Below are 11,077 nucleotides of genomic sequence, written 5' to 3' on the forward strand. Positions count from 1 at the left end.
CAATATGAAAATGTTTGTCATAATCACGTCGTGTGATTATTTAACAGGAGTTTTACTTTTAAACTAAGTGTATTTAATTTAGTTATGTTAGTTATGATGGTTTAGTTATAATGCAATTACAATACAAATTAAAACAAGGTTTGTATTAGAATAATTATCATTTTGATCCATACACTGGTAATGTGTGACTGGGCCTCGTGCCATTTTATGTTCAACAAATTGGGCCCCGAGGTCAAAAAGGTTGAGAACCCCTGGTTTACAGCACACGCGATTTCCGGTTAGCTTCTTAGCTTAGCCTCCATCACAGCGACATATGTCGCAGCCAACTGATCCAATCATTTTAAACTTCAGCAGAGGCCACGCCTCCTGCAAGAAATCGATTCTCTATGCATCAAGTCCAGACCCTTGTACAAAGCAAAGTGAWGGACAGGGTCTGGTTTAAACCAGGCTAGATAAGATGTAAAACATCAGAGTTTTGACCCAAATTACTATTAAAGTTTTGAGTTTTTCTTGATAGTAAAGCTTTTCACAAGAATTCTTATTCCCCAAATTGATATCACATTGCTGTCTGCTRCAGGTAAAATACTGACTGCTAAATGATACTCCACACAATCCCAGTACAAAAAAGTTGCATTTTACTTTTTAAACTTCAAATCTGTTCAAATAAACAACAATGAATGCACTTTTTTTTTCTATTTAGGTGAGATTTGACAGCGTGGGCGGCCTCAGTGATCACATTAAGTCCCTGAAGGAGATGGTGGTGTTCCCTCTGCTTTATCCTGAGATTTTTGAGAAATTTAAAATTCAGCCTCCCAGGTGAGAATGACTCAAATGTTTGCTCTGATCTGTCTGACATTTATCAAACGGGGTTTAAGTAGTGAAGATGTGTAGTACTGGCAGAAATTAGTGAAGGTTAGACAGAAAATAAATAAATGTGTTGGCACATTGGCTCAGTGGTTAGCACCGCTGCCTCACAGCAAGAAGGTCCTGGGTTCAATTCCCGGTTCAGACCTGGGGTCTTTCTGTGTGGAGTTTACATGTTCTCTTTGTGCTTGTGTGGGTTTTCTCCGGGTACTCCGGTTTCCCCMAGTCCTAAAAACACGTACAATAGGTTGCCTTCAGACCCAGGCCTCCCTTTAAAAAAGAGATCTGAGATCTCAACGGGATTTGCCTTCTTCAATAACAGTAAATAATAAAAAGTAATTAAAAAATAATCAAATACTTGCATTTATAAGAAGATTATCTTTTATGCAAACWTAAATGAGGTAGCCCACTGTGTAACTGTCCTGTGAAATATGGTTTCCTTTGTTTCTCTGTGACTTTTAGAGGGTGTTTGTTCTTCGGCCCACCTGGAACAGGAAAAACTCTGGTTGCACGGGCGCTCGCCAATGAATGCAGTCAAGGAGACAGAAAAGTTTCCTTCTTCATGAGGAAAGGAGCCGACTGCCTCAGCAAGTGGGTGGGAGAATCAGAACGGCAGCTACGCCTGCTCTTTGACCAGGTCAGTTCCCTGGGATGGACTCTGGTGACGTCAAAGTCAACTTTTGGACATTAAAGCTTCAACACTTGATCTAAACTGACTGTTGAAATGTGATAAACATCCTAAAGCCGTTTCATCAGTTTAAATAAAAATACTATGGCATAAATAAATCAACCCATTAAAATAGTTTTTCCATTTGTTTTTGTSTTTGATCTTTTGTTTTAAATATGCTTTTGTTTTCTTATGCTCAGGCTTATCTGATGAGGCCATCCATWATTTTTTTCGATGAGATTGATGGTTTGGCTCCTGTTCGCTCCAGCAGGCAAGACCAGATACACAGGTGGGTCCAGTGTTGTCACATTCATTTCTAAACGGGACAATTTTTTACGTGTTTGAGTTATTTTACCTGTGATCAACTTTAGCAGATGGATTCTTTTCAACTTAAATTCAATATTTTTCTAGYCGTGAATATTTTTTATCTTTTGGAATAATWGTGCCTGTGACATCAAATTTTTGCTATAAATAYGAAAGCATTTTTGGAAGGATAACTATGATGACATATTGCAAAAAAAAAATTCACGCTGCTGAGATGAACAATTGATGAATTATTAGCATGTGAAGTGACAGGAAGTGATGTCATGAGAGTAAGGTCCTCRTGTGAACAGAGCAGTGCTAGSGAAGAATCTGATGTTCTTTAGACAATTTGGAGTCACTTTCAAGGAGAAATGAGGAAGAGTCAGAGTTCAAATAATWTTCTTTCAATAAATAAACACCAGGGAGTTCCCTTTTCCTAAATAATCCTCTCATGATGTCACTTCCTGTTACATTTCATCTTGGTCAAATTAAAAAGAAAATATGCCAGTTATGTACACAAAGTGTAAAATTGTGTGCATTATACCARTTTTSTTAAATATAAATATGCTTTCTTTGACTTTTTGTTTTGAAGGATATTCACGTCACAGGCACTATACRGATCTTTAAATGGYCTTAAATTGAACTTACTGAAACTTATACAAAAACAGTTTGAAGATTATTTTTGCTAAAACAGTTTTTGAGAGTACATGTTTATAAGACCAAAGTTTAGACTGCGAGATGCTTATGTTTAAATATCTGTCATAGCAGAGCYGCAGTAAGCAGTCAATACATTTGGCCTGCACTGTTTGCATATTTACAGACCGTGTTTGTATACTACTTGCAGAAATAAAGTGTTTATTCTGTTTGGACTGACTTGTCTTGACAATGTTGATCTTTTCCTGTTCTTCAAATCTGWMCGTATGTGTTTGTTTGGTATAGATRGTTTACTTTGTATGGCTGTAAATACAGGCAGATATGTGATGCAGTTGAATTGTAAACACCGTGTTTACATTGCGTTCCCTCTTCTCCTGTTTGGCAGTTCCATTGTGTCCACGCTGTTGGCCTTGATGGACGGCTTGGACAGTCGTGGGGAGATAGTTGTCATTGGTGCTACAAATAGACTTGACTCTATCGACCCAGCACTCAGGAGGCCGGGACGCTTTGATCGGGAGTTTCTCTTCTGCTTGCCTGACAAAAAGGTGAGGCTGAGAGAAACCGCAGAATCCTCACTCGTTATTTATGATCATTTTTGTTGTTGCTTTTGCAAATGCTTTTGTGCAGCCAATTCTAKTCAAGTACAGTTAATTTAAATCTAATCTAAACCACAACTCCAAATTCTGTTTGATGGACTTTATCTCATAACTATTATTTTACTAAACATATTGTATAGAATATATATTTATATTTCCATTTCTGTCTGTGATGACTAGTATATTTTCTCTTTATTAAGGCCAGAAAACACATTTTGAAAATTCACACCAGGGACTGGAATCCCAAACTGTCTGAGCCATTTCTAGATGAACTCGCAGAAAAATGTGTCGGTAAGAGTTATAAATCAGTCTTATAAATGCAGCCAACCCAAGTGTTAATGCATAATAATTGTCTTGTAGAAAATGTCGCCACAAAGGGAGCTGCTAATAGTTTTTAATGAATCCAAAATGAGAATGAACTAATTAATGTTTGTTTGTTTATGCGCCTTTCCTCTCAGGCTACTGTGGCGCTGACATCAAAGCACTTTGCACAGAGGCAGCCTTGATGGCGCTGCGCCGCCGCTACCCGCAGATCTACGGCAGCAGCGTCAAACTGCAGCTGGACGTCACCTCCATCGTCCTGGGGCCCGGCGACTTCAGCAAGGCAATGAGGGCCTTAGTCCCAGCCTCCCAGCGGGCTCTGGCTCCCCCGGGACGAGCCCTGTCCCCCACCCTCAGGCCGCTGCTGGCCACCACTTTCTCCTTGGTGCTGAAAGCTCTCCTCCGAGTCTTCCCCCACGCTCAGTGCAACGACATGGACAACACACAAGGCAAGCATCTGTAGCCGAACAGATCGTTTGTTTTCCTGCGCTCATTTGTAGCTTCAGACTGAATCCTCTGTCTTCCTCCTGCCACCCATCTTGTTCATTACTCTGTTTTCCTGTTGGCATTTTRTTGCATTTGATTATCCCTGTTTTCCCAGCGTTATTTCCACAGTGCTTTGTGTTGCCCTCCCACACTGATCATAGTCTGTTTTCACCCCACATCCATCGAGATGTTGTAGCACAGAGAGCAGATAACTCATCATTGTGTGAGCACTTCAGTAACTCTCACTCCAGTCAACAGTGGAGCTTTTACAGCAGATTAGGCTTAATGGAGCACTTCACCAGTGGGAGGTTACTTGTAGAAGCTACTTGTTGCACCAAAATATGACATTCATTGCTTTGCCCTTTTTTACTTTCTTTTTGGTGAAAGACCATTTTTAATATCAGGGATAGTGTTTTTTTTTTAATTTTTTTTATTTTTTTTTGTGCTAAGAAGCCTGGAATGTTACTGCATAGATGTGTTTCTCTAAGCCGGAGGTGTCCAAAGTGTGGCCCTGGGACCATTTGTGGCCCCTGAATTGATTTTGTGTGGCCCCTGACTTCAGTTCAAGAATTATACAAATTTGTCAACAAATTTGTCCCCCCGCCACAGTTGTTTGATGCAGATGGAGACAAATATTGGCAACAATGCCAATTATTTGTCTTTAAATAACCAGGATCTTAGCTTTTTCCACATCTATCTAGTAGGGGTGCAACAATACATGTACTCGTATCGAACCGTTCAATACACACTTGTATCGAACTATACATATTTTTAAAAATTATTTTATCAGCTTGTCTTCTGAAGATGCTCTGTGTTGAAGGATCAGTGGATCTGTGTTCGACTACTTCACCTAGGCTGCATTTTCAAGTGCAGATCCACTGAGAAACTTGCTGTTTCAGCAACATTTCATTTAAAAACTGTACTTTTGAGGTTAAACAAATGTTCATACTTAATTTAAGTAAATTACAACTTAAAAAGGGCATGGAAATTTATCTTTTTTTGTGTCGAAAAAATATTGAACCATGAGACTAAAGTATTGAACGGAATCGTGAATTTTCTGTATCATTGCACCCCTACTATCTAGTAACTTCTACTGAAAAGCAGATTTTGCTGCACTCCAATCTCCTTTTAATTAATTTATTAAATTTGGCTGAATACAGCAAGCATTTTCAACAGAAGAGTGACCTAAATCCTGATTTTATTGATCAGATCAGAATTGACTAAATCCCCCAAAAAGGAATCCTGCAAAACACTTTTCCAGCAATAAATTTGACTACTTTATTTGTTTAATTAAAGTATTCAATGCTTAGTTTATTGTTGAGTAGGTAAAAGAAAAATATTTTTGTCCCTCAAGTCCTGCTGATTTTGGCCCATGTGACAAAATGCTTGGACACCCCTGCTCTAAGCAGTCTTCTCGTCCACAGGCGGTGACAATCATCTGTTTGAAGAGGACTTGCTCAGCGACGATGACAATGAGGAAGGCTCTGCCTCCATTTATGAAACTCAGCCTTCTGCATCCCCAAAGAGTTTGCATTCCTCTTTTGCAGTGCACAGACCCTTCCTCCACTTCTCCTCGTAAGTGCTTAAAAAACTTTTGGGAACAGTTTGGTAAACACACTTCTAACTTCTTGGTAAAAGGCAGCTTCTCCTGGAGATCAATGCAAAACATTTTCTTKCCAGAAACCCACAAAAGGAGTAAGACTGTACCCTTTTTTAAATATGCTATATTTATCTTATAACTCTCCTTCTATACAAAGAAACTTTTCCAGGAAAAGCTGTAATTTCACTAAAAGCGGTTAGTACTCCATCTTCCAGAAATGTTTTTCAAAGAACTTTCAGTKATAATTGGGCATTATTAGTGATGAGGGAAACATTATCTTTTAATGTAGTTAAAAAGACCTTTGATGCTTCATATTTTTTAGTTTACAAGTTGCTATAAAATAAAACATGATTGAAGCTGCAGATAAGAAAAATACATTTTTCATTTTTAGTCTTACAAACTCCTAATGTGGCATCTTGAGCTTGTCTTAACAAGCTTGTTTTGCAACTGAACATTTTCATTTTCTTCCCCATTGATGGGGAAAGGTAGTGAATTTGAAATATTCTTGATAAACARTAATTCCTTAGAGGTTTGGGTTAATAACTGTGAGTCGAAAGGTACGCCTGTCTTTAAATTTACATTGAAATAACATCAATAGAAAAAAAAAAACTTTCAGGGTTTTACTAAAAGCATCACTGATGCACCAACAATAAAATTCAAATTTGCTTCCAGTTCTGCGCTCCGACAGCCCACGTCATACAGGCCTCGTCTGCTGCTGGCAGGGGCGCCTGGTTCCGGACAGAGTTCCCACTTGGCGCCCGCCGTGCTCCACCACCTGGACAAGCTACCGGTGCACCGCCTGGACTTGCCCACTTTGTACTCYGTCAGCGCCAAGACGCCGGAGGAGTCCTGCGCTCAGGTACAAGGCAACGTGAGGGGGAAAAAATGCAGAAACTTTTGTCAGTCAGGTCAAAAAGTGAGGCACAGAAGAGCTTTTCTTTCTCGTAAGTTTGCTGATTATGGCTTTCAGTCAATGAAAAACCAAAATGTTCTGTTTCAGAGAATTGGAATATTACGTAGCCAGCTTTTGGTACTTTTGGCAGTRTGGKTTGGAGCCATATCCTGCTGGAAAATGAAATCAGCRTCTCCATATCTTGTCATTAGAAAAAAAAGCATGAAATGCTCTAAAATRTCCTGCGTCGACTGCAGGCTTCAGAAAACTCAGCGGACCAACCAGCAGATGGCATGGGAACCTGAATCATCACTGACTGCTGAAGCTTCACACTGGGTTTGACTTTCATCCGAAAAGAAAACACTATGACTGACAGCAATAACATTACTAGTATTAAGAGTGMAGCTTTTTTAAATAAAAATTACAGAGCGTTTAGGAGCAAGCCAACATCCACATCATTCAGTTACATGTGAGAAAAAATGGAAACTTATTGTGGTAGTGCGTTTGGGGCAAAAAAATGTTGAAATTTACTCCTGTAATTAATACAAACTCAACTTTATGGTTTGTGTGGGGTGGGGTTGTTAGGGGGCCGGGCCGCCCTCCTTATAGGGGAAATGCAGGAGGACATTGAACCACTGAGCAACAGTCCACTTTGTCTCCTCAGCCCAGCTGAGACACTTCTGTTGTCTCTGGTTCAGGACTGGATGAACTTGAGGAATTGCCAAAAGTACAAAAAACTGATATGTAATATTCTAGTTTTCTGAGACAATGATTTTTTTATTAATTGTAAGTCATAATGCTTAAAATTACAAGAGTTAAAGGCTTGAAATAATGACTATGTAATCTGAGTTTCACTTTCAGAACTGACTGACAAAAAKAATTTTAATATCGAGCTGCACGTGTGTGTTCTTGAGACCTCGAACAGAAGTCTCACTACGTCTTTGTTGTGTTCTGAAGGTTTTCCGTGAAGCCCGTCGCAGCCTGCCCAGCGTGGTGTACATGCCGCACATCTCAGAGTGGTGGGACACAGTGAGTGACACTGTGAAGAGCACCTTCCTCACCCTGCTGCACGACGTGCCCTCTTTCAGCCCCATCCTTATCCTCGCAACTGCTGAGACTCAGTACTCCAAGCTGTCAGATGAGGTAGGCAGTCATGTTTATGTGTTTGCTTTGYATGAATCCAGGTTAATTTTATGCTTAAATTCCAAATGGCAATTGATTTTACATTTGTCTGAACTGAATCAAAGCATGGATGCAAGTTGTTTATTTATTTTTTTTCACACTCCATGCAGTTACAACACTTTGATACACATGATCGATCTCTGGACATGTTAGTGGGTTGCCACATAGGAAATTATTTTACGGTTGCTTTAAAATTATTTTATTTTGGCTATTGTGCATTCTGAGAGGTTATAAAAGGAGTTGTGTGCGTCAGATTCCCTTTCACTCTCTCTGTCAACACACACCACACAATGCACAAAAGCGTTGTTTACCGAGTTACACAATAAGATTAAGTGACTTTTTTTGAGAATTTCTTTTGTTTATTCCAAATTATTACCTGTAAAAATGTGGCATTTTTCTGAGCAAACTAACTTGCTTAACTTCTCACACCTATTTATTTTAAATGTTCTTAATGTGCCGCACTTTGCTTCATTTTGACTGTAGATTCAGTGGCTTTTTTATTTATGTTCAAGTCGGCTGCCCCTGCTGCTGCTCGTTCATTCTTCGTTTGAGCGTCAAACAATCTCATTATGGTGTTTCCAATGTAAACTGAACCTTAGTACAGATGGGAAGCAGTTTGCAAATGTTTCATCAGTGACCTGTTTCCAGGCTGCTACAACTTTGTTTTGATTCTTTCGGTAACACAAGGGTGACACATTAAAGGTGACATCATCTCCTCCCCCACAGGGATTTTTCAAATTTATTTCTTCTGTGGCTCCATCACGTTTTTGTTGTCGTTCATCCTGCTGCCCGTTTTCCTCGCCAAACCCCATTTCTTTGACGGTTTTCTTTCTTTTCTTTCTTTGTTTTTATTTTCTCTAAAAGCCTTAACAGAGTCAGACCCCCTAATGCATGTTTCACTGCAAAGAAGAGATTGAGTTTGAGGAAGCAAAGAGAAAAGATTGGAGGAGAAAAGACATGGGAAATAAAGGGCAGTAAGGTCGTTTCAAGTCAAACAACAGAATTAATCTGAGCGCTCGCTGCTTAATGTCTTGACCCCAGGGCCACACGATGAGTATCTTTATGCCTGTGCAGGCTGAAGGCCCCCATGTGTTTCAGTCTCTGTGCATGTGTCTGCCTAGCGTTTTGGCAAAGCCTTTAACCGTAGCCATGGTCCAAGACAGGTTAGTCTCCCGGGATGATTCTGTCTGTTTTTGGATCATTACGACTGAGGCAACGAGGCTGTTGAACCCACTGAGGCCCAACTCCTTTATTACCCTCACAGCCATTTCCACTTTCAGCTTTTCTTCTTTTTTTTCCATTCCTCGTACTTCTTTTTCCTTTTTTATTTGTATTCTTTAAGATTTAAAGGGATATGTTTTAAAAGAATATGACTTTTTTTAAAACTTCCAATCATTTGTTCTTGATTTGGGCTGTCTAAAGTTGAAAGGAAAATAAGTGTTCAAGAAATTGTTCTTAGTTTGCAAAGTGCAAAGCTGATTTTGGTTTGGTGCGTGAAGTTTTGTGAACTGACAGGATGATTTCTGAAGGCTCAAGTCAGTTTGTTGTTCATCTGTTCTATAGTTTTTAGTAACTGACGATAAAACGAGCAATCCCAGTCGGATGATCTGTCATTTTTAAAAGTATGGGTATGCCACCGTCTATGGTGCTTTTTAAGTGAGTTTGTCATCTGAATACCTTGTTTCACACTCCAGCCTAGTGACAGCTGCTGCCTCAGCTCCAAACCCCAACGGGGGAACAAGCAGCATCCTTCCACAACCAAACGGACTCTACGGGCGTCGGTCCAACATGACTGCTCTCCCTCCCTCAGCAGCTGCTCCTTCTGCTTAGATCTTATGGGAGAGCAATGGAAATAAAATGAGTCCATAATTTTAATGTAGATATGGTACACCTGTTGTTGGAGATTGGTGTTTTGTTAAAATATATATATTTATTTCTTTTATGGCTCTCACTCTTTAAATGACCTTCAAATGTGAATCAGCTCCTTAAAATACAACCTTTTCAGTTCAGGAATCCGTCTTTATGCAGGGAGTTCGGCTCAAAACAGAAGGCTTTGTGCATTTAAATTAAAAATCTTGACCTATATTAGATGGTTTCAGGTGACTGTCACTAAAGAGGCTTGGAAAGATGGTAGCGCAATATCTCTGCACAGCACCATCCTCTAGTTCTCAATTGTGGCTTCCAATCTATTTCCAAATGGAACATGTAATCCCTCCTGTGTGTTATGGTGTCTCTCCTCATTCGTTTCTGCCAAAAGATACCTCTTTGGAGTGGAGCTTGTGTGTCTAAAACCTTTTTTGGGATTCGTTTTGGAACTGAAATGGCAATGTTTCATTTGTAAGCTTTTTCAAGTTGCAGGCTTTAAACTTAGAAGTTGGACTGTGAGTGTTAGACGCAATTTGTAATGTTATTCTCTAATATGATCATTTTAAAAAATCTACAGCAGTAAAAAGACATGTATTTATTAATTAAATTGTTTGTAAATAAAACGTTTCATTGAGAGAAGTCGTAAAACCCATCAAACCAGAGGAGGCAGGGTGTGAACCGATTCATTTTCAGCGACTCGTTTTTTTTTTAAAGAGACAGCATCAAAATGAGTTGCTTTGAGACACACCTCAGAAAAGAGGTGAGAGGGCCTTGCTGAATTCAGACCAAAGCATTGAAGTTCTACTTTATATAGACCCCAAACCATGATTTKTCTCTATTTAAGGTAAAAGGAGAACATAAGAGCAGTGCATCTTTTTCCTTTTTTAATTAAGTTTTCTTTAGAATTTTAACCCTAACTTCTGCATCCTTCCTGCTTTTTTAAACCATCATCTAKCGACACATCTTGTCTTTCCCAYGCCGACGYCCCTACAGTTTTTTACGAGGGTGAAAATGTTTACCTGCTGTGTGCTGCATACATTTGAGCTGAGTCGATCCAGTGTATGCAGCATTCCTGCTATTTTACCTTACCTATATTTCATTCTGAAGGGAGAGGGCGCATAATACAGAGGGCAGGAAGAAAACAGCGAACAGCAGGAAGCCGAAGCAGGGAGAACAAACATGCCACGAATAAGGCTGAGGATCGATGAGAATGACAGATGGGGGAGAAAGTTTGTGCTTAGTCAGCAGCACAGCTTCCAGGCAGGGAGTTACCTTTAGCTCAGTCATAAAATTCTACTGGGATCTGTAAAACAGCTCCCAGTATAAATGAATTGTAGAAATGAAGGCTACTTGTTTTAAGCCTTGTTCTGCCCAATTGTTACTTGTAAGGTGGTTCTAAGTGTAAATAAAATACTTGGAAACACTTCTAACAACTGTGGTACAAACCGTCAGATGAGGTTAAACTAAACCAACAGATGTCAAAAGATATATTCACAGAGATTTAGTGAAGTGATTTTTATTTGTGTTTTGATGTTTGTCCATTTTTCTAACCTTAAATTTGTTCCTAATATTCACACCATGAAAAATATTATGTTGGAAAATTTTGCAGTTATTTTTATCTTCTATCTATCTATCTATCTATCTAT

The 11,077-nt window shown here is 39.3% G+C and overlaps 1 protein-coding gene across 1 annotated transcript in view; it reads left to right on the forward strand.

Annotated features, from left to right (window-relative positions):
- Nucleotides 1-11,077, forward strand: part of atad2b (ATPase family AAA domain containing 2B) — a gene marked incomplete at its 5' end in the record, with an annotated part of 98,241 nt that overhangs the window by 13,842 nt on the left and 73,322 nt on the right. The window contains 9 exon segments of the mRNA XM_014020079.1: nt 701-816; nt 1,327-1,501; nt 1,732-1,820; nt 2,874-3,033; nt 3,285-3,375; nt 3,543-3,854; nt 5,316-5,466; nt 6,164-6,350; nt 7,341-7,526. Coding sequence (XP_013875533.1) covers nt 701-816; nt 1,327-1,501; nt 1,732-1,820; nt 2,874-3,033; nt 3,285-3,375; nt 3,543-3,854; nt 5,316-5,466; nt 6,164-6,350; nt 7,341-7,526 — 1,467 coding nt within the window.

Source organism: Austrofundulus limnaeus, unplaced genomic scaffold, assembly GCF_001266775.1.
Source record: "Austrofundulus limnaeus strain Quisiro unplaced genomic scaffold, Austrofundulus_limnaeus-1.0 Scaffold239, whole genome shotgun sequence".
Taxonomy (NCBI): domain Eukaryota; kingdom Metazoa; phylum Chordata; class Actinopteri; order Cyprinodontiformes; family Rivulidae; genus Austrofundulus; species Austrofundulus limnaeus.